This window comes from Ranitomeya imitator, chromosome 1 (genome assembly GCF_032444005.1).
Source record: "Ranitomeya imitator isolate aRanImi1 chromosome 1, aRanImi1.pri, whole genome shotgun sequence".
NCBI lineage: Eukaryota > Metazoa > Chordata > Amphibia > Anura > Dendrobatidae > Ranitomeya > Ranitomeya imitator.
The window spans coordinates 390,881,395-390,905,561 of NC_091282.1; the positions used below are offsets into that span (position 1 = coordinate 390,881,395).

General features: G+C 43.3%; 1 protein-coding gene across 1 annotated transcript in view; it reads right to left on the reverse strand.

Moving 5' to 3' along the window:
* Positions 1 to 24,167, reverse strand: part of CNTNAP4 (contactin associated protein family member 4) — an 820,352-nt gene that overhangs the window by 291,880 nt on the left and 504,305 nt on the right. The window contains exon 12 of the mRNA XM_069762123.1: positions 13,853 to 13,972. Coding sequence (XP_069618224.1) covers positions 13,853 to 13,972 — 120 coding nt within the window. The remainder of the gene's footprint in view (positions 1 to 13,852; positions 13,973 to 24,167) is intronic.

Sequence of the window (24,167 nt, forward strand, 5' to 3'; positions counted from 1 at the left end):
GTCAAGCTAAGCGTTGTCAAGAAGTAAAAGGAAATTAAGAAGTTAGATAGAATAGTGAGGGAATAGGAGGAATTAAAAACTATTCCCAGGCACTACAAACTATACCATAACTCGGATCCTTCTAGTTTTAAGGTAAGTGGTATAGATAGGGTGATTATTGATAACCGTGGGGGTGACTGGAAGAAGATCCTAGCCCAAAAGGAATTGAGATGGATCACGGTTTTAGACACTATGGCACCTAATGGTCTTAATGAGACCATGAGTTTTGTCCCATTTCTCTGAGGTTGTTTTCTTTTCCCCCCCTTCCCCCACCCCCCCTCTCTTTTAGTATATATGATTTATATGCTATATAATATATTTTATCTTAGTAACTTTGGCCTGCATGATTTGAGTGTGATTGTTTTTCTTCTAATATGGTTGGTTTTTCCAACCTTATTTTTGATGTATATACATATGTGTATGATTGTTGTTTGGTGTGTATGTTACATCACTGGTTTTGGATGAATGGTTGTTTTTTTCTTGTCTGTGTCTATATACAGTTAGGTCCATATATATTTGGACACAGACAACATTTTTCTAATTTTGGTTATAGACATTGCCACAATGAATTTTAAACAAAACAATTCAGATGCAGTTGAAGTTCAGACTTTCAGCTTTCATTTGAGGGTATCCACATTAAATTTGGATGAAGGGTTTAGGAGCGTCAGCTCCTTAACATGTGCCACCCTGTTTTTAAAGGGACCAAAAGTAATTGGACAGATTCAATAATTTTAAATAAAATGTTCATTTTTAGTACTTGGTTGAAAACCCTTTGTTAGCAATGACTGCCTGAAGTCTTGAACTCATGGACACCACCAGACGCTGTGTTTCCTCCTTTTTGATGCTCTGCCAGGCCTTCACTGTGGTGGTTTTCAGTTGCTGTTTGTTTGTGGGCCTTTCTGTCTGAAGTTTAGTCTTTAACAAGTGAAATGCATGCTCAATTGGGTTGAGATCAGGTGACTGACTTGGCCATTCAATAATATTCCACTTCTTTGCTTTAATAAACTCCTGGGTTGCTTTGGCTTTATGTTTTGGGTCATTGTCCATCTGTAGTATGAAATGACGACCAATCAGTTTTGCTGCATTTGGCTGGATCTGAGCACACAGTATGTCTCTGAATACCTCAGAATTCATTCGGCTGCTTCTGTTCTGTGTCACATCATCAATAAACACTAGTGACCCAGTGCCACTGGCAGCCATGCATGCCCAAGCCATCACACTGCCTCCGCCATGTTTTACAGATGATGTGATATGCTTTGGATCATGAGCTGTACCACGCCTTCACCATACTTTTCTCTTTCCATCATTCTGGTAGAGGTTGATCTTGGTTTCATCTGTCCAAAGAATGTTCTTCCAGAACTGTGCTGGCTTTTTTAGATGTTTTTTAGCCAAGTCCAGTCTAGTCTTTTTATTCTTGATGCTTATGAGTGGTTTGTACCATGCAGAGAACCCTCTGTATTTACTTTCATGCAGTCTTCTCTTTATGATAGACTTGGATATTGATACACCTACCTCCTGGAGAGTGTTGTTCACTTGGTTGGCTGTTGTGAAGGGGTTTCTCTTCACCATGGAGATTATTCTGCGATCATCCACCACTGTTGATTTCCGTGGCCGCCCAGGTCTTTTTGCATTGATGAGTTTACCAGTGCTTTCTTTATTTCTCAGGATGTACCAAACTGTAGATTTTGCCACTCCTAATATTGTAGCAATTTCTCGGATGGGTTTTTTCTGTTTTCGCAGCTTAAGGATGGCTTGTTTCACCTGCATGGAGAGCTTCTTTGACCGCATGTTTACTTCACAGTTAAACCTTCCAAATGCAAGCGCCACACCTCAAATCAACTCCAGGCCTTTTAACTGCTTAATTGAGAATGATATAACGAAGGGATTGCCCACACCTGTCCATGAAATAGTCTTGGAGTCAATTGTCCAATTACTTTTGGACCCTTTAAAAACAGGGTGGCACATGTTAAGGAGCTGAAACTCCTAAACCCTTCATCCAATTTTAATGTGGATACCCTCAAATGAAAGCTGAAAGTCTGAACTTCAACTGCATCTGAATTGTTTTGTTTAAAATTCATTGTAGTAATGTCTGTAACCAAAATTAGAAAAATGTTGTCTCTGTCCAAATATATATGGACCTAACTGTATGTGTATCTTCTGAGAGTTGTTGACAGTTATACATGAGACACAGTAAGTGCATATATATGGGTGTTCTCTGTATGTATATGTATGTATTTATATGTATGGATGCTTTGTATTGTGTTATATATATTTATTATTTTGTATATATATGGTCCAATACATGTTTGTTTTATGTATATATACACATCTATGATGTATTTAATTTTTAACTCTGTATTGAACCAGACTATTTGTTATATGTATATGTATGTATGTGTGTGGAGTTTACAGATATGTGCATTTATGAATGTTGATGTTCTGACTGGTATATGTATAATATAGTGTTCTTGTCAGTGTATAGTAACTAATGTATATATGGGTACTTTTACGGATGTCTATCTATGCACTCATACATAGTTGCTACGTATGGTGGACGATTGATCGTTTTATATGTTTTTATGTTTATTTATATATTTATATTTTGTCTACTCCCCAACCCTTTGTTCTACCCATTCAGTGATGCATGCAGACATACGGTTATGTGTTTATATATGTGTGTAGAATCTTCTGCACATATGTATATATATATATATATGTGTGCTTTCATATGTATTTTGTTTTGTTCCTTATTCATCTATTTGATCACGTTGTCTGTTACTAATTCTTGTTTTTTTATCTTTATTTTTCTTTCTAGATCTTTCGCCATATATTTTATGTATTTTTTATATTTTATGTATTGTTATATAGTACTGCATTTGTCTAACTGCTATCGGTGGTTTCTGCACTTTATTAATGTCATTTACACTTGTATATGTTATTGTAATCATGATTATGTTATCTGGTTGTTAGATGTATTTATATATTCTAAATATGTTTGATTTATTTATTTACATATATGCTAGGCAATAGGTCCCGGCAACATCACACCCTCATTGCCCTGCACTGATTTTATATGATTTGAGCACTTTAGCGGCGCTTATGTGTTTTGGTTCTCACCTAGCTAGATGCACCTTACTTAATAATGACATTGGGTACTCACAACACTATTTCCACGTCATAATTGCTGGCCGCATTCTCTCATTAACTGGCGCTGGATGCGCTCCAGCGTGGAGCGCACGCTGCTGTCTTTCTCCCCCACGTGGTGCGCTCCTAGGAGACGCGTCTTGTGGGAGGAGTTAAGCTCCGGCGATACCATGCATGGTACAATATACACGCCTCCTATCAGCTGTTTTCGGCTCACTCATTACTCACGCTTCCACCGATTGGTCTATTGTTAGTTAAATAGCAGTTCTCTGGTCTTCTATTCATTCCCTCATCAAAGCTCAGGCGAAACGCGCGTCGGGCGGGTGCGGGTCACCACAGGACCACTTAGACAGTTGAGTATTCCACTGCTTATACAATTAGGTCTTTGTCTGATGTACGGGCTTTAGACTTATTTAGAGCACACTTGTGCTATTGTAATAGTGTTTACATTGTACCACTATTTAGATTATATTGCTGTGCAGGGGGCTTCCTATTCATTGCCAGATGGACTTAATGTGCAATATCTATGCTATGCTGCTAGTTAAATAATTTGCATTTTGCTGCTATAATAATGTGTGCACATAGCTTATGACCTATATATGGTTTTTTACCTATGGTCTTTTACTTATATTTCTGTCCATATACTCTGGTATTACCTAAATCTTTGGAAAAATATACCCTGTGGCATTACCATTATCTATGTAGTTTTTGATAATTAATACCCCCGTTACAGACTATAATTCCCACTTTTACATTCCGTGGATACCAATGTTGTTATTATTATTTCTTGTATCTATGTAGATAATTTTTACTTTTTATTTTGATTATATAATATACGTTATTGTGGTCCCTGTGCTATGCCGCACTTCTGTCCACTTTTTTTGCTTTTCCCTTTTACTTATGTCTTGTGATTACTTGTATGATTAATAAAGTTATGTTTACTATATTTCTATGAGTTGTGCATTATGTTATAGCTTTGCTAGTTTGGTAAATGCACACTACATGTTTAGTATTTTATATATATGTGTACTCAGAATAGTGAGGGAATTATAGAGACTTTTAATTAAAATATATTAGATAAAAAGATTAGATTATGACATTAAATAGAGATATAAGGTTAAAATAAATTTTAGTTTCAGACCACCCCTTTCATATTATTATTATTATTTTAAACATGAATGGCTTTGGAGCCATAGGCAACAAGAAGGAATATAGTACAAGAAATTTGAATATTATAGATATAGAGAGAAAAAAAAGTGATGCATGGCACTGCTACTAAATATTTCTAATACCACCACAGAAATTCCAAGCTGTTGTGCCTATATGCCTGCTGCTGGACACTTGGGTGCACGCCTGTCAGTCCATGATAATCCAAAACAAAGAAAAAAATGGAGTGCACTCATCGGTCCAAAATGCAAACAGTCCTTTAATCAAAACATGTGCAGGTACACTGGGAGAACGTTCTCCCAGTGTACCTGCACATGTTTTGATTAAAGGATTGTTTGCATTTTGGTCCCGTGAGTGCACTCCATTTTTTTCTTTGTTTTGGATAGTACAAGAAAGATGCTCTTAGGGTGAATAAGTAAACAATAATATAAAGCGGGCTATAAGAGGCCCACCTTCTTGAGTTGTGCTATAATAGGCATAACACTATTGAACAAATGGGTAAATCACAGTGCTGCCTGATGTTTGTGTCTTGTATGGTTGAATAACTAAATGGACATCACAGGAAACAAAGGGACATCAATGGAGGCAAACTGTGCCAAAGACAAGTCATCAAATCATACTCAGGATATTGGATACTTTTTCAAGCTGCATTCAATCATAAAACAGAATGCACTGAAAGCCATTGGCTGGAGTCGTCTTTGGTTGGTACCAAAATGTTTACTACAGAGCAGATTTTCACTGATCTAATCTCTAGTCCTTGCGTTACTTCTCTTAGAAAAGTTTATTTTTAATTGTGATCCTCAATAGTGGCTTTTTTGCAGCAATTCATCCATAAAGGCCTGCTTCTTGCAATCTTCTTTGGACAGTTGATGTTGAGTTGTGTCTGCCTTGATGTATCTGCATTATTTATGAAGTCTGTTTCTGAGGTGCTGTCAGTTTACTTTTTCAGAACCTGGTAACCCTATCCTCTACAGCAGAGATAATACTTGGTCTTCTTTTCCTAGGGTGGTCCTCATGATGGCCAATTTTATCATAGTGATTGATGGTTTATATAACTGCATTTGAAGATAACCTCAGAATAACAGACCTTTATGTCTTTAGGAATGATGGATTCATGTTTTTTCTTACTTAGCTGAGACGTCCTTGTTATATTTTGGCTAAAACCAATTGTAGAAAAGGGCTCAGCAATGTATGGAATTGTGCACCAACGTTGTCCTTGCAAAAGCCATCTGATAGTCACAGACAATTTCTGAAGACAAGTGATTTCACAAATGATCTCTTGACAAGGCATACCTGTCTATTCCAGGTGACTACCTGATAAATCTGCTTGATAGAATGCTAAGGGTGCTTAAAGCTATCATCATAGGAAAGGAGGGGTACTTTGGTACTGTATATATGTATTTTGTATATGAATCAAGTCAAATGATCATTTATTTGTATAAATAATGATTAGGTTGAGTCTGCTTTATTAAGTTTAAACTCACAAAAGTCTTACTGGAGTGTAAGTTTTCTTGCAAATTACAGGTTTCCATGAATATTAAATAACAGTCTTAACTCCACCTTAAACATGATTGTTCAGCTCATGCAAGGGTGTCCGGAGAGGGTAGAAAGACAGCCTTAGAAAATAATATTTCTTTTATGCAACAAGCGCTAAAACTTAACATGAAGGAAATCATGTCATCATGGGTTCATGAGAGACTCTGCAGGACAATCCTTCTCAACATGATGTTTTACTTAATGCGCAAGAAAATATGCATTTACTTCTCTTGAAATAGCACATTTCAATCAACTAGCCTACATTTTGCCAATTCTTGTTGGGAGAAAGGATATCTCATAGAAAAGTCAAACTTCATATGACTTGGGCCCCAATTTATCATCACATTTTCATTTTTCGTGACTAATTTGATCTTTTCAAGTGACTGCGCCGCATGCTGTGTATATCTGCACCATTTTCCAAGTTGTATTTCTTTTTTAAGTCTTTTTTTAATTTTTCTTAGACAACTTTACTTATACAGATGTTTTAGAAAGATTCATGCAATTCAAACTTTTACCAAATGTTGCATTTCTTGTCATATCACTCTCAAGTCCTTGCCTGATGTAAGCTTCTGGTAGCTTTATTAATTTGCTGCATTTTAAGACAAACATGAAACTATTCAACTAAACTAAATTCATAGCCATGAGTCTGACCAGACGTGTCTGACCATCTTAGAAATTGCATTTTTAAATTGCAGTTTTTTAATTGCTATGAATTAGACTAGAATTCCATGGGGCATTTGAGCATTCATCACTGCTGTACTTTCATCATCCTCATCACCACCTGTATCCTCTAATCAAGCTGTTTTGTCTACCCACAGGTATGCTGCTGTCCATCTACTCTGCCTTTCCTGCAATGTGTGTTTATGTGAACTGCATATAATTCCCACCTGGTATGCTGCTGTCCATCTACTCTGCCTTTCCTGCAATGTGTGTTTATGTGAACTGCATATAATTCCCACCTGGTATGCTGCTGTCCACCTACTCTGCCTTTCCTGCAATGTGTGTTTATGTGAACTGCATATAATTCCCACCTGGTATGCTGCTGTCCATCTACTCTGCCTTTCCTGCAATGTGTGTTTATGTGAACTGCATATAATTCCCACCTGGTATGCTGCTGTCCATCTACTCTGCCTTTCCTGCAATGTGTGTTTATGTGAACTGCATATAATTCCCACCTGGTATGCTGCTGTCCATCTACTCTGCCTTTCCTGCAATGTGTGTTTATGTGAACTGCATATAATTCCCACCTGGTATGCTGCTGTCCATCTACTCTGCCTTTCCTGCAATGTGTGTTTATGTGAACTGCATATAATTCCCACCTGGTATGCTGCTGTCCATCTACTCTGCCTTTCCTGCAATGTGTGTTTATGTGAACTGCATATAATTCCCACCTGGTATGCTGCTGTCCATCTACTCTGCCTTTCCTGCAATGTGTGTTTATGTGAACTGCATATAATTCCCACCTGGTATGCTTTGCTTACCCATTGTTTTCTATCCATTCGTACTTCACTTCCCTTGCTTCTTGCTTGCATACCTGAGTGGCCATCTACCCCACCCCCTCTTTATGACCTGGCTTAACTGTGAACATGTGCTCTAGACACACACGCCCACATCCTCCCTCTCAGCTGTGAGCCCTTAGGTGCCCATAAATTCATAGCCATGAGTCTGACCAGACGTGTCTGACCATCTTAGAAATTGCAGTTTTTTAATTGCTATGAATTAGACTAGAATTGGACTGGAATTGACTGGAAGGTAAAGGAATAGAAAACCACTATAATGTTTCGGTTTCTTTTCACATTCACCCCCATACTACTCTATTTCTTCCTATCTCCTGTAGTCCCTCCACCCAGTAAAGAACTAGTCATTTCTCCCTCCATCCTCCCCAGTCATCTCACCTCCTCCACAGAACTATTCCTCCACATACAATCCTTTCTCGCCAGGCACACACGGCCACATCATGACCTATCCAGCTCACACCTTCTAACGCTCTGTCTGCTGCTCCTCATTGCTGGCGACATATCCCCAAATCCTGGCCCTCCTCATCACATCCCCACACTCATTTCTAATCCCCTGCCACGATCCTCTACACGTCCTCGCAACCACTGTAACCTCATACCCATTCATCCAGCCCCCACTCCCCCAATTTCCCTATCTGGAGCACTATGGAACGCACGCTCTGTCTGCAATAAACTTCCATTTATCCATGACCTCTTTATCAATAACAAACTCTCCTTCCTCGGCATCACTGAAACCTGGCTCACCCCTTCTGACACAGCCTCCCCTGTGGCACTCTCTTACGGTGGCTTCCACCTTTCTCACACACCCCGCCCCAGCAGCAAGCATGGCGGAGGAGTTGGTTTTCTCCTGTCAGATAACTGCTCCTTCACCCCAATCCCACTGCCACCCTCTATTATCCTCCCTTCCTTTGAGGTGCACTCTGTGCGCATCTACTCCCCCTCCAACCTCCAACTGGCTGTCATCTACCGTCCCCCAGGGCCAGCCACCACCTTCTTCGACCACTTCACCACCTGGCTACTCCACTTCCTCGCCGCTGACATCCCCACTATCATCATGGGCGACTTCAACATCCCCATTGACACTTCCCTCTCAGCTGCCACTAAACTTCTATCTCTCACTTCCTCCTTTGGCCTCACTCAATGGTCTTCTACAGCCACCCACAAAGATGGTCACACACTGGACCTCATTCTCACCCGCCTCTGCTCCCTATCTAACCTCTCAAACTCACCTCTTCCTCTTTCTGACCACAACCTACTTACATTCTCTTCCCTTTCCACTCCTTGTCTACAACCCCCACCCCACAAACTCTCACACCCTCGCAGAAATCTTAAACACCTTGATCTTCACTCACTCTCTGAATCCCTCCTCCCTCTCACAGACATAAGCTCCCTACACAATGCGGATGATGCTGCCACTCTATATAACACCACAATAGCTGCAGCTTTGGAATCTCTTGCCCCTCTCACACATACCAAAGCTCGCAAAATCAACAGACAACCCTGGCACACCAGCATGACAAAAGAACTGAGGCGAGCTTCCAGAGCTGCTGAGCGCAGATGGAAAAGATCCCACTCCATTGAGCACTTCATCGCATTCAAACAGTCCCTCACTGCTTTCAAAACCATGCTCGCCACAGCAAAACAAACCTACTTCTCATCTCTCATATCCTCCCTGTCTCACAACCCCAAACAGTTATTCAACACCTTCAACTCTCTCCTCCGTCCCCCAGCACCTCCTCCCTCCCCACTCATCTCAGCTGAAGACTTCGCCTCATTTTTCAAGCAGAAAATTGAGAACATCAGAGACAATTTTAGTAAACAACCCCCAGAACCCTTCCTCCCAACTACCCAGCCCTCCACCTCCAAAACCAACTTCTCCACCATTACAGAAGACGGACTCTCCACTCTACTCTCAAGATCGCATCTCACCACCTGTGCACTTGACCCACTCCCATCCCACTTCATCCCAAACCTCACCACAGTCTTCATCCCAACCCTAACCCATCTCTTTAACCTATCACTAACAACTGGCATTTTCCCCTCAAGCTTTAAACATGCCACAATCACACCTATCCTCAAAAAGCCCTCTCTTGACCCATCCTCTGTATCTAGCTATCGCCCTATATCACTTCTCCCCTTTGCCTCAAAACTACTGGAACAACATGTCCATATTGAACTGTCCTCCCATCTATCTTCCTGCTCCTTCTTCGACCGCTTTCAATCAGGCTTCCGGTCACACCACTCCACTGAAACTGCCCTAACTAAGGTCACCAATGACCTATTAACCGCCAAGAGCAAGCGACACTACTCTGTCCTCCTCCTCCTGGACCTGTCCTCTGCCTTTGACACAGTGGACCATTCCCTGCTGCTGCAGACCCTCTCATCCCTTGGCATCACAGAATTGGCCCTATCCTGGATCTCATCATACCTAACTGACCGTACATTCAGCGTCTCCCACTCACACACCACCTCCTCACCTCGCCCCCTATCTGTCGGAGTCCCGCAAGGTTCAGTTCTAGGACCCCTGCTCTTCTCCATCTACACCTTTGGCCTGGGACAGCTCATAGAATCTCACGGCTTTCAGTATCATCTCTATGCTGATGACACACAGATCTACATCTCTGGACCAGATATCACCTCCCTACTAACCAGAATCCCTCAATGTCTGTCTGCTATTTCATCCTTCTTCTCCACTAGATTTCTAAAACTTAACATGGACAAAACAGAATTCATCATCTTTCCCCCATCTCACGCGATCTCCCCAACGAACCGATCCATTACAGTAAACGGCTGCCCACTCTCCCCAGTCCCACAAGCCCGCTGTCTTGGGGTAATCCTTGACACTGATCTCTCCTTTAAACCACATATCCAAACCCTTTCCGCTTCCTGCCGCCTCCAACTCAAAAATATTTCACGGATCCGCACATTCCTAAACCAAGAATCTGCAAAAACCCTAGTCCATGCCCTCATCATCTCCCGCCTTGACTACTGTAACCTCCTGCTCTGTGGCCTCCCCTCTAACACTCTTGCACCCCTCCAATCTATTCTAAACTCTGCTGCCCGACTAATCCACCTGTCCCCCCGCTATTCCCCGGCCTCTCCCCTCTGTCAATCCCTGCACTGGCTCCCCATCACCCAGAGACTCCAGTACAAAAGCCTAACCATGACATATAAAGCCATCCACAACCTGTCTCCTCCATACATCTGTGACCTCGTCTCCCGGTACTTTCCTGCACGCAACCTCCGATCCTCACAAGATCTCCTTCTCTACTCCCCTATTATCTCCTCTTCCCACAATCGCATACAAGATTTCTCTCGTGCATCCCCCCTACTCTGGAATGCTCTACCACAACATATCAGACTCTCGCCTACCATCGAAACCTTCAAAAAGAACCTGAAGACCCACCTCTTCCGACAAGCCTACAACCTGCAGTAACCACCGATTGACCAAACCGCTGCACGGCCAGCTCTACCCTCACCTACTGTATCCTCACCCATCCCTTCTAGATTGTGAGCCCTCGCGGGCAGGGTCCTCTCTCCTCCTGTACCAGTTGTGACTTGTATTTTTCAAGATTATTGTACTTGTTTTATTATGTATACCCCTCCTCACATGTAAAGCGCCATGGAATAAATGGCGCTATAATAATAAATAATAATAATAATAATAATAATAATTCAACCCCTGTATGACTAGCTCTACCCTCGCCTGCTGTATTTTCACCCATCCCTTGTAGATTGTGAGCCCTCGTGGGCAGGGTCCTCTCTCCTTATGTACCAGTCATGACTTGTATTGATTATTTCTTGATGCATATTTTAAAGGAAATTAATATTTATATACATAATTTAAAAAAAAAGGGAAAATAAAGGGGGGGGTAAAAGAAGAGGGAGTAGTCCCTTAAAATTGAACTGAGATTCATGAAAATATAAATAAAATATTTTGAGAAAATTTGGTGCAGACAGCAATTTCTAAATTCAAAAGATCGACTCATATCTAGTAATAATATAATAATAATTTTAATTATATAGCACCAACATATTCCACAGCGCTTTACAAATTATAGAGGGGACTTGTACAGACAATAGACATTACAGCATAACAAAATCACAGTTCAAAATAGATACCAAGAGGAGTGAGGGCCCTGCTCGCAAGCTTACAATCTATCTAGTATGTATATACTGAATTAGAAAAACTTTAATTTTAAATGTATTTTTTTGCTATATGCTATTTTTGGCTCATTTTTTTTTGCAAATGAGTCAATGGCAACAGCCTTCATCTTATAAATGTCATCATGAAAAATCTGTTTGCCTGCTTGTATCAAGAAAAAATGATATTATAAAAGTAGAATGCCTAATAATTGTATACGTATACATTAAACCTATTTATAACATAATAGTACATTTTTTTTGGAAAACAAATTTCACAGTTTTTCCAAAATAATTTTTTTCTCAAGAATACTGATTTCTATCACCAGTTATTCTTTCTTCATAAGATTGCATATAGATTCATAAGCTCCTGGAAACAAATACAAAATTTGAAACAATGCCAGCAAATACAACCTATATGTCATTATTAGTGTTGGGTACCTGACAAAATTTCATGCACTGATATATATAGAACACACTCACACTTTTGTTTGGATTGCTGCTTTACCTTAAAAAGAAAACAAAAGCCACTGTGCCACAATTCCCTAGCTAATTTAGGACGCTGTTTCTCCTCTCATTACCTCAATAGCACCAGTGTGATTGTTGGCTCTATATTGAATGGAATTGTGAGCCAACCCCCAGGCTACATTTTGTGTTCACTTCTCTATAATTACCCCAAGTTTAAATTCTTAAACTTTTTGAGCCTTCCTCCATATAAAGAGCTCCTTTACAAGTGCTGTAACATCTGTATATTTTAGAAACATAAAACATAAAGCAAATGGGAATATATGAAAACTGACGAAGAAGGCAATGAGACACCATTTTTGTAGTGAATGTGGATAGTGAGAGGACGTCACATCACACAGCTTGGGAAAGGGAGAGAAAGCCATACAATAATGATCAAACTGTACTGATAGTGTGTGACAGCATAGCAGTGAAGATTAGTATATGAGAAACTGGCAATTTGTTACCAACTGGTACCATATATTTACCCACAACTATATTGGTGTAGGCGACATTGACATTTCTGAGGCCGTGTGTTAGGAGTCGAGTTCCCACCGCTGCACAGGGGGAATCTCGAACCATGTCTGCTGCGGTCTCCCATTCTGCATCGGCCACAGTGGAACCTGCTCCGCGGAGACATCGATCCCAGCGTCTCATTGAATCTGATACTGTGCAAAGGGTTACTGCTGCCTATCCAGGCTCTTCTATTGTACCCTGCACTGGTCTTCGGCGAGCAGGCATTTCTGGGACTAAGTCCTGCCTTGCACACACTGAGCATGCCCAGGGTAAGATCTCTCATTGGAGGTCTAGGGTCACATGCTCAGGTACTGCAGCAACTTCCATTGGTCATCCAGGAAGGCCCAGTACCTGATCTAGTTCTGTGGCAGCCATCCATTGGTCCTTCTGGGAAGGTCCTGAAGTTGCTGCAGCAATAAAAGGTTCTCATGACTGCACGGCCATGCGCTAGTATCAAATATGTACGAGCTCAGCGCCAGTGTGGTCGTGTGTGTGGTCAGGGACCCGGCTGAAATAAGCTCCTAGAATGCTGGCACCTCCGGCGAGGAGTTTCTTATGAGTGAATTCAGGGCTGGCTAATAGCCATTAGAATTCCGGCTCCACCGGAGAGGAGCTGCGTGTTTGCATTTGACTGCATGACCACTGTCGGCTCTACTCAGTAGCTGTGTCCCCTGTGAACTAAACAGGGCACAGCATTTTCTTTAATACGGGCTCTGTGAAGTAACAGAGTTTCTTTATGCTAATTTACTTCACCGCCTTACTTAGCAGCAGGTTCTTTCCTGCACGGTGGATCCCGGGTTGCGAACGCACCTATCTCACCTAATAAATATATTCGGTGCATTCCGCCAACCCTAACAATGTATTTGCTTTAAGAAGCTTGAAAAGGGGTTGGACACAGTATTAGAAGACCTCAGATTGCTATACATGTCTTTTCACGACAATTGAAGCATTAGCAATATCTGCAATTCACAGTAAATCAATTTGCCACAAATTAAATTTTTGATGCAATTCAGCGAAGCCGAATTTAAAAACATTTATTCATCTTTAGTTACAAATAATAAAATAGTATGTACAGTAAAGCTTTAAAGAGTAAGAAAGTAAGAAAATTAGAGGTTTGAACATTTACTGCCATGTGCTGTTTATATATTTTACCTTTACTTGCATTGCACAAAACTGTTAAAATCTGAGGTTATCTTGGATTTAATCTTTACTTCCAGAGTATATTTATTTCTACAATTATTTCTGTTTGCGTATGCACACCACACATAGATCATGATATAGATTACCTGTCATATTACAGTAAACCAAGAACGGTTCCAGAGACCCACTCCCATCAGAATCAATGTAGAAGAATCCAGATGAGTTTCCTTTGTGTTTATATGCTTCACACGACTGTTCATATTTAGCTGAAATTGAAGAAAAACACCTTTTTTAAAAAAGCTTGTTAATAACAAAATACAACAATTAAAGAAATGGAAATATTATTTTTCCTAAAGTATCACTCAAATTTTTAGCCTACAGTCTTCAATTATATATATATATATATATATATATATATATATATATATATATATATATATATTTATATATATATATATATTTCTTCCTTTGGAAGTATTTAACAGCATTCTTTCACTTCAGGATCACAGTGCACTGAAATTTTTACCAGCATTTTAGAAAGTTTCACACTGTTTTCCCTTGCTGTGTGCAAACTATTTTTCATTTTACCAACAAATAATAATTGTCACCGGCACCTATCCTTTAGTAGGACTCCCACTGATTGCTAGATATGAAGTCTTGTGTCACGTGTTCCTCCTCATGGCTTGATTGGAGGAGTATGAATGGAATGAAGGTTAAATAAATACAGCAGGCGAAATATGTATTGAACACATCACCAATTTTCTAAGTAAATTTATTTCTAAAGGTATAAGTGACATTAAATTCTCACCATCCAATCCACACAGGCAAAAAAATCAAACCATAGATTTCCATAAATTAAGTTATACATAATAATGAGAAATGATACCGGAAAAAGGATTGAACATGCTTATTGAAATTTAATACTTTGCGCAAAAGCCTTCGTTGATGATTAGGGTTGAGCAAAACGGATCGTTCATTTTCAAAAGTCGCCGACTTTTGGCAAAGTCGGGTTTCATGAAACCCGACCCGACCCCTGTGCGGGGTCGGCCATGCGGTACGCGACTTTCGCGCCAAAGTCACGTTTCAATGACGCAAAAAGCGCCATTTCTCAGCCAATGAAGGTGGACGCAGAGTGTGGGCAGCGTGATGACATAGGTCCTGGTCCCCACCATCTTAGAGAAGGGCATTGCAGTGATTGGCTTGCTGTCTGCGGCGTCACAGGGGCTATAAAGGGGCATTCCTGCCGACCGCCATCTTACTGCTGCTGATCTGGGCTTAGGGAGAGGTTGCTGCCGCTTCGTCAGAAGCAGGGATAGCGTTAGGCAGGGTCCATTAACCACCAAACCGCTTGTGCTGTAGCGATTTGCACTGTCCAACACGACCTTTGTTTGCAGGGACAGTGGAAGCTACTTTTTTTTTTCCTCAGCGCTGTAGCTCATTGGGCTGCCCTAGAAGGCTCCCTGATAGCTGCATTGCTGTGTGTACGCCGCTGTGCAAACCAACTGCTTTTTTCAAAGCACAAATCCTGTTGTTCATTCCTTTCTGCACAGCTATCTTGTTTGTTTGTCCACACTTTTTATTTAATTTGTGCAGCAGTCCACTCCTTATTGCTGCCTGCCATACCTGGCTGAGATTACTGCAGGGAAATAGTAATTGTAGGACAGTCCCTGTTTTTTTTTTTTTTTTAATTCTCCCTAAAAAAAAAGCTGTGGGAGATTAAGATTGGCATTTCTGCTCGAGTGCCATCCCTGTGTGTGCCATCTCACATAGTGGGCCATAGAAAGCCTTTTTATTTTTCTGGTTTTTGGGGGGGGGTTTCTAAATTCTCCCTGAGAAAAAAAAAAAAAAGGGAGATTAATATTGGCCTTTGGGCTTGTGTGCCAGTCCTGAGTGTGCCTATCTCTCTCTCAAATAGTGGGCCATAGAAAGCCTATTTATTTATTTTTTTTGTAAATAATTTGGTTTCTAAATTCTCCCTGAAAAAATAACAAAAAACAGTGGGAGATTAATATTGGCCTTTCTGCTTGTGTGCCACTCCTGACTCCTGGGTGTGCCATCTCTCTGTCTCAAATGGTGGGCCATAGAAAGCCTATTTTATTTTCTGTTTTTTTGGGGGGGGTTTCTAAATTCTCCCTGAAAAAAAAAACAGTGGGAGATTAATATTGGCCTTTGGGCTTGTGTGCCAGTCCTGAGTGTGCCTCTCAAATGTGTCTCTCAAATAGTGGGCCATAGAAAGCCTATGTTAGGACTGGCGGAACGCACCAAGAAAGATGTAATAGATGCGTTCACAGTCCGGGGTCCACCGTGCAGGTGAAAACCTGCTGCTAGTAAATGGCAGCGTAATATGGCGGTGGAAGTGAACCCGGTAAAGCCAAAGGTCCGCAATACCGCACTAAAGAGTGCAAGCAAGGAGTCAGCGAACACAACCCCAAGACTCAGGATTGAAGTCCAATTAGACCACTTGCTGACACAACACCGCAACTGGGTGTGTTAGGTAACTATTATAATTAGAGCACCGAAGTGCGAACTGTGCCGTGCTGGCAGACACCACTAAGCACCCAGACGTGGGTCAGGAAGCGCACTACTGGCACGTGGCGCCGCACTGGCGGACACAGCAATAGACGCTGATACGTGTGTGACACGTTGAGTGGTTAGTCGGGCGCTAGATAGCAGCCATACTCCATACGCGAACAGTAATACAATAGGGTAGGGGTATTTAATGAACGACTTGCACTCACAACAAACACACGTATACAATTGTACACTAGCGCATGGCCGTGCGGTCATGCAAAGCTTATATAGCTGTAGTACTTTCAGGACCTTCCAATAAAGGACCAATGGGCAGCTGCCACAGAAGTTAGCCCTTTCAGGACCTGCCAGGAGAACCAATGGGAACCACTGCAGCATCTGAGCATGTGACCCTTGATCTCCAACGGGAGATCTCACCCTGGGCATGCTCAGAAGGGAAAAAGGAGGACTTAGTCCCAAAAGCGTCCGCTCGCTGCTGCCTAGCACTGGCTTTAATGGCAAAAGCTGGAGAAGCAACAGCAAGCCTAAGCACAGAGTGAGACTGAGCCAGACGCAAATACCGTCGTCTCTGCTGAGCAGGTTTACCTGCGGCAGGAGAGGAATGGGAGACCGCAGCAGAAGCGGCCCGAGATTCCCCCTGTGCAGAGGCGGGAACTCGACCCCTAACATTACCCCTCCTCCTAGGGCCCCCCCCTTTGGGCCTCGCTACGTTCGAAGGCAGCAATGAGCTGCGGAGCCCGAATGTGCTCAGCAGGCTCCCAGGATCTATCCTCAGGACCGTAACCCCTCCAGTCCACCAAATAAAATTTTTTGCCACGAACCACCTTGTACCCCAAGATAGCGTTCACCTCGTAATCGTCCGTAGACGAACCCGACGTCCCAGTAGATGACTCAGAAAACCGGGACATGTACACGGGCTTAAGGAGGGACACATGAAAGATGTCGGTGATACCTAGGCGTGGAGGAAGGGCCAGACGGTAAACCACAGGATTAACCTGTTCGAGGACCTTAAAAGGACCTAAGTAGCAAGGTGGAAACTTGGTAGACTCAACTCGCAGCCTGATGTTACGGGCGGAGAGCCACACTAAGTCGCCAGGAGCAAAGGTTGGAGCGGGGCACCGATGTGCGTCGGCGGAGGACCTCATTCTCTCCTTGGAAGCCCGAATGGCATCCTGAGTGCGATCCCAAATGTCCCGTGCCTCCACAGCCTAGTCTGCCACCCTGTAATCGGCGGAAGACACGGGCATGGGCACAGGTACCCGCGGATGCTGACCATAGTTAAGGAGGAATGGGGTCTGTCCAGTGGAGTCAGCTACAGCATTGTTAAGAGCAAACTCCACGCACCGTAGCAAAGATGCCCAGTCATCTTGCCTAGCAGAGACAAAATGTCGCAGATATGTGACCAAGGTCTGGTTGGCTCTCTCCACCAACCCATTCGTCTCGGGATGATATGCCGAAGACAGATTTAACTCAATACTGAGAAGATGACAAAGCTCTCTCCAGAACCGAGACGCAAACTGGGGACCCCGGTCACTGAAAATTTTGTCTGGCATACCGTGAAGGCGGAAGATGTGTTTAATAAACAACGCTGCCAAGGCCCGTGCAGAAGGTAGCCGAGGAAGCGGCACCAAATGCACCATTTTAGAAAAATGGTCGGTGATTACCCAAATGATGGTACAGCCACGAGACTTGGGCAAACCCAAACAAAGTCCATCCCGACCATCTCCCAGGGCCTGTATGCCACTGGCAGAGGGTATAACAAACCAGCTGGCCGTTGATGGAGAGACTTATTTTTGGCACAAGAGACACATGCCCGAACGTAGTCTCCAACGTCACGAACCATATGTGGCCACCAGTACATTCTCGCCAGCAACTCAGATGTCCTCTTTGGCCCAAAGTGTCCACCCACTCTGGACGAATGAGCCCAAGAGAGAACCTCCGGTCGCAAATTGATGGGAACAAAAGTCTTGCCCGGAGGCACAGACTCAAGCGAAACCGGAGCTACGGTTCTCAGACTCTCCGAAGGGAAAATAAGCCGAGGCTCCTCCTCCTCCTCAGTTGACACAAGGGAGCGAGAGAGAGCGTCAGCACGGATGTTCTTCTCCCCGGCGAGATAATGTAGAGTGAAGTGGAACCGGGAGAAAAACAAGGACCATCTGGCCTGACGAGAATTCAGCCGCTGGGCTGTACGCAAATAGACCAAATTTTTGTGGTCCGTGAAGACTTGGAATGGAAACCGAGCACCCTCCAAAAGATGTCTCCACTCCGAAAAGGCCAACTTCATTGCTAGCAACTCCCTATCCCCGATGGAGTAATTTCTCTCCGCTGGTGTGAAGGTCTTTGAGAAGAAGAAGCATGGATGCTTCCGACCTTGAGCATCCTTTTGATAGAGAACTGCTCCAGCACCAACGGATGAGGCATCCACCTCCATAAGGAATGGCTTATCCACATCGGGACGATGTAAGATGGGAGCGCTAGCAAAATGGGACTTTATAGAAGTGAAGGCCTTGGAGACCTCTTCCGACCACAATTTGGGATTCGCTCCCTTCTTGGTGAGGGATACCAAGGGAGCTACCAAAGTGGAGAAGTGGGGGATGAACTGGCGATAGTAATTTATGAACCCCATAAAGCGCTGCACCGCTTTAAGAGAATGGGGTTCTTGCCAGTCCATCACAGCCTGTAGTTTGGCAGGATCCATAGACAATCCCTGGGCCGAGATGATATAGCCCAGGAAAGGTAAAGACTCCTGCTCAAACACACACTTCTCCAACTTTGCATAAAGAGAATTCGCCCGTAAGAGTTCGAAGACTCTGCCAACATCTCTCCGGAGGGAGTCAATATCTGGAGAGAAGACGAGAATATCATCCAGATAGACTACAACCGAGGTGGAAAGCATATCCCGGAAGATATCGTTGACAAAGTCCTGAAAAACGGCTGGGGCATTACAGAGCCCGAAGGGCATCACCAGGTACTCATAGTGCCCATCCCTGGTATTGAAAGCCGTTTTCCATTCGTCCCCCTCACGGATGCGAATCAGGTTGTAGGCACCCCGCAGATTTAGTTTGGTGAATATCTTAGCTCCCCTTAGCCTGTCAAAGAGCTCCAATATCAGGGGCAACGGGTACTTATTTTTAATGGTGATAGCATTGAGACCCCTGTAATCGATGCTAGGACGTAATTCCCCGTTCTTCTTCTGTACGAAGAAGAATCCCGCCCCTGCAGTAGACACTGACTTCCTAATGAACCCTCTTGCCAAATTCTCCTGGATGTATTGAGACATAGCCTCCGTCTCAGGGAGAGAGAGGGGATATACCCTTCCCCAAGGAGGTTCAGCTCCAGGCAAGAGGTCAATAGGACAGTCATAGGGGCGATGAGGCGGTAGAGTCTCTGCTGCCTTTTTAGAGAATACATCTGCATAGCCCCAATAGCACCTTGGAAGAGATGAAAAGTCTGCGGGTATCTCGGTAGTAGAGACCTGTACACACTCACTCACACACCTGCCCATACAAGACTTACTCCATCCCAATATTCTCCCTGAGGACCACTCAATATGTGGGGAGTGGTAACGGAGCCAGGGTATTCCCAGTAAAATCTCATCCATTCCCTCGGGAAGGACTAGAAGGGAAATAATCTCCTGGTGGGAAGGGGACATGGACAACGAGAATGGAACAGTCTGGTGTGTGATTTGTTGTGGAAGTGTCGACCCATTCACTACTCTAACAGTTACAGGTTTGGCGAGCATAACAAGTGGTACAGCGTGGCGCAGAGCAAAAGCAGAGGACATGAAATTTCCCTCTGCTCCTGAGTCCACACAAAGCTCGACTGTTAGAGTGGATGAGTCAAACAGGATTGTCCCTTTAAAGGACAGTTTGGAGGAAAAAGCCGCTGTGTCTAGTGAACCTCCCCCTAAGGTTACTAGATGCGATCGTTTTCCCGACCGCCGTGGACATTTATTAGTGTAATATCCTCGTTGGTGACAATTTTTACAAACCATGGGTACTCGAGCGGCCTGAGACTTAGGTCCCGCTTGAGAAACCTCCATGGCCTCATGGGAGTCGGACGCCAAAATGGAAGATTCAAGAGGTCTGGCGAAGGTGGGAGCCAGTCTAAACCTCTGCCTACACTGGGTCTGCTCTAACCTTCGTTCGTGAAAACGGAGGTCGATGCGGGTAGATAGAGAAATAAGCTCCTCCAGTGTGGCAGGTATCTCCCTGGTGGCAAAGGCGTCCTTCACGTGGTCTGCCAGTCCTCTCCAGAACACCGGAATTAGAACTTTATCTGACCACTCTAACTCCGAGGCTAGAGTCCGGAACTAGATGGCAAACTGGCTGACCACGGACGAGCCCTGAGTAATTGTCAATAACTGGAGCGCGGTATCGTGTGTAATACGGGGTCCCAAAAAGACCTGCTTCAGAGCGTCCAGAAAGAGCGGAGCACTCTGTAGCACACGATCATCACGCTCCCAAAGTGGCGTTGCCCACTCCAACGCCCTGCCCGACAAGAGAGATAAAATAAATCCCACTTTCGCCCGTTCCGTAGGGAAACGCGCCGCCAGGAGCTCGAGATGTATGGAGCACTGGCTTACGAATCCGCGACATTGTTTACTGTCACCAGCAAACTTGTCAGGAAGCGGGAGACGGGATAAAGTCGGGGCAGAGGTGGCAGCGGACAAACTGGCTGCGGCTACACTTGCAGCCTGAACTGCGACAGCAGTGACATCCACAGCTGAGGTTGAACGCTCTAGAGCCGCCAACCTTCCCTCCAGCTGCTGGATGTACCGCTGTAAACGCTGATCGTCTGCCATTTACTAGCCAGACCCTGGCGCTAGTGTTCTGTTAGGACTGGCGGAACGCACCAAGAAAGATGTAATAGATGCGTTCACAGTCCGGGGTCCACCGTGCAGGTGAAAACCTGCTGCTAGTAAATGGCAGCGTAATATGGCGGTGAAAGCGAAAACGGTAAAGCCACAGGTCCGCAATACCGCACTAAAGAGTGCAAGCAAGGAGTCAGCGAACACAACCCCAAGACTCAGGATTGAAGTCCGATTAGACCACTTGCTGACACAACACCGCAACTGGGTGTGTTAGGTAACTATTATAATTAGAGCACCGAAGTGCGAACTGTGCCGTGCTGGCAGACACCACTAAGCACACAGACGTGGGTCAGGAAGCGCACTACTGGCACGTGGCGCCGCACTGGCGGACACAGCAATAGACGCTGATACGTGTGTGACACGTTGAGTGGTTAGTCGGGCGCTAGATAGCAGCCATACTCCATACGCGAACAGTCATACAATAGGGTAGGGGTATTTAATGAACGACTTGCACTCACAACAAACACACGTATACAATTGTACACTAGCGCATGGCCGTGCGGTCATGCGAAGCTTATATAGCTGTAGTACTTTCAGGACCTTCCAATAAAGGACCAATGGGCAGCTGCCACAGAAGTTAGCCCTTTCAGGACCTGCCAGGAGGACCAATGGGAACCACTGCAGCATCTGAGCATGTGACCCTTAATCTCCAACGGGAGATCTCACCCTGGGCATGCTCAGAAGGGAAAAAGGAGGACTTAGTCCCAAAAGCGTCCGCTCGCTGCTGCCCAGCACTGGCTTTAATGGCAAAAGCTGGAGAAGCAACAGCAAGCCTAAGCACAGAGTGAGACTGAGCCAGACGCAAGGACTGTCGTCTCTGCTGAGCAGGTTTACCTGCTGCAGGAGAGGAATGGGAGACCGCAGCAGAAGCGGCCCGAGATTCCCCCTGTGCAGAGGCGGGAACTCGACCCCTAACAGCTTATTTTTATTTATTTTTTTTACAAATTTGGTTTCTAAATTCTCCCTGAAAAAATAAAAAAAAACAGTGGGAGATTAATATTGGTCTTTCTGCTTGTGTGCCAGTCCTGACTCCTGGGTGTGGCATCTCTCTCTCTCAGATAGTGGGCCATAGAAAGCCAATTTTTTTTTTATTTGGTTTCTAAATTCTCTCTGAAAAAATCATTTTTTTATTTGTTTTCTAAATTCTTCCTGAAAAAATCATTTTTTGGGGGGGTTTCTAAATTCTCCCTGAAAAAATAAAAAAAAACTGTGGGAGATTAACCCCTTTACCCCCAAGGGTGGTTTGCACGTTAATGACCAGGCCAATTTTTACAATTCTGACCACTGTCCCTTTATGAGGTTATAACTCCGAAACGCTTCAACGGATCCTGGTGATTCTGACATTGTTTTCTCGTGACATATTGTACTTCATGATAGTGGTAAAATTTCTTTGATAGTACCTGCGTTTATTTGTGAAAAAAACGGAAATTTGGCGAAAATTTTGAAAATTTCGCAATTTTCAAACTTTGAATTTTTATGCAATTAAATCACAGAGATATGTCACACAAAATACTTAATAAGTAACATTTCCCACATGTCTCCTTTACATCAGCATAATTTTGGAACCAATTTTTTTTTTTGTTAGGGAGTTATAAGGGTTAAAAGTTGACCAGCAATTTCTCATTTTTACAACACCATTTTTTTTTAGGGACCACGTCTCATTTGAAGTCATTTTGAGGGGTCTATATGATAGAAAATGCCCAAGTGTGACACCATTCTAAAAACTGCACCCCTCAAGGTGCTCAAAACCACATTCAAGAAGTTTATTAACCCTTCAGGTGTTTAATAGGAATTTTTGGAATGTTTAAATAAAAATGAACATTTAACTTTTTTACACAAAAAATTTACTTCAGCTCCAATTTGTTTTATTTTACCAAGGGTAACAGGAGAAATTGGACCCAAAAAGTTGTTGTCCAATTTGTCCTGAGTACGCTGATACCCCATATGTGGCAGTAAACCACTGTTTGGGCGCATGGGAGAGCTCGGAAGGGAAGGAGCGCTATTTGACTTTTCAATGCAAACTTGACAGGAATTGAGATGGGACGCCATGTTGCGTTTGGAGAGCCACTGATGTGCCTAAACATTGAAACCCCCCACAAGTGACACCATTTTGGAAAGTAGACCCCCTAAGGAACTTATCTGGATGTGTGGTGAGCACTTTGACCCACCAAGTGCTTCACAGAAGTTTATAATGCAGAACCGTAAAAATAAAAAATCATATTTTTTCACAAAAATTATATTTTTGCCCCCAATTTTTTATTTTTCCAAGGGTAAGAGAAGAAATTGGACCTCAAAAGTTGTTGTCCAATTTGTCCTGAGTACGCTGATACCCCATATGTGGCAGTAAACCACTGTTTGGGCGCATGGGAGAGCTCGGAAGGGAAGGAGCGCAGTTTGACTTTTCAATGCAAAATTGACAGAAATTGAGATGGGACGCCATGTTGCGTTTGGAGAGCCACTGATGTGCCTAAACATTGAAACCCCCCACAAGTGACACCATTTTGGAAAGTAGACCCCCTAAGGAACTTATCTAGAGGTGTGGTGAGCACTTTGACCCACCAAGTGCTTCACAGAAGTTTATAATGCAGAACCGTAAAAATAAAAAATCATATTTTTTCACAAAAATTATATTTTTGCCCCCAATTTTTTATTTTTCCAAGGGTAAGAGAAGAAATTGGACCTCAAAAGTTGTTGTCCAATTTGTCCCGAGTACGCTGATACCCCATATGTGGCAGTAAACCACTGTTTGGGCGCATGGGAGAGCTCGGAAGGGAAGGAGCGCCGTTTGACTTTTCAATGCAAAATTGACAGGAATTGAGATGGGACGCCATGTTGCGTTTGGAGAGCCACTGATGTGCCTAAACATTGAAACCCCCCACAAGTGACACCATTTTGGAAAGTAGACCCCCTAAGGAACTTATCTGGATGTGTGGTGAGCACTTTGACCCACCAAGGGCTTCACAGAAGTTTATAATGCAGAGCCATAAAAATAAAACAAAATTTTTTTCCCACAAAAATTATTTTTTAGCCCCCAGTTTTGTATTTTCCCTAGGGTAAGA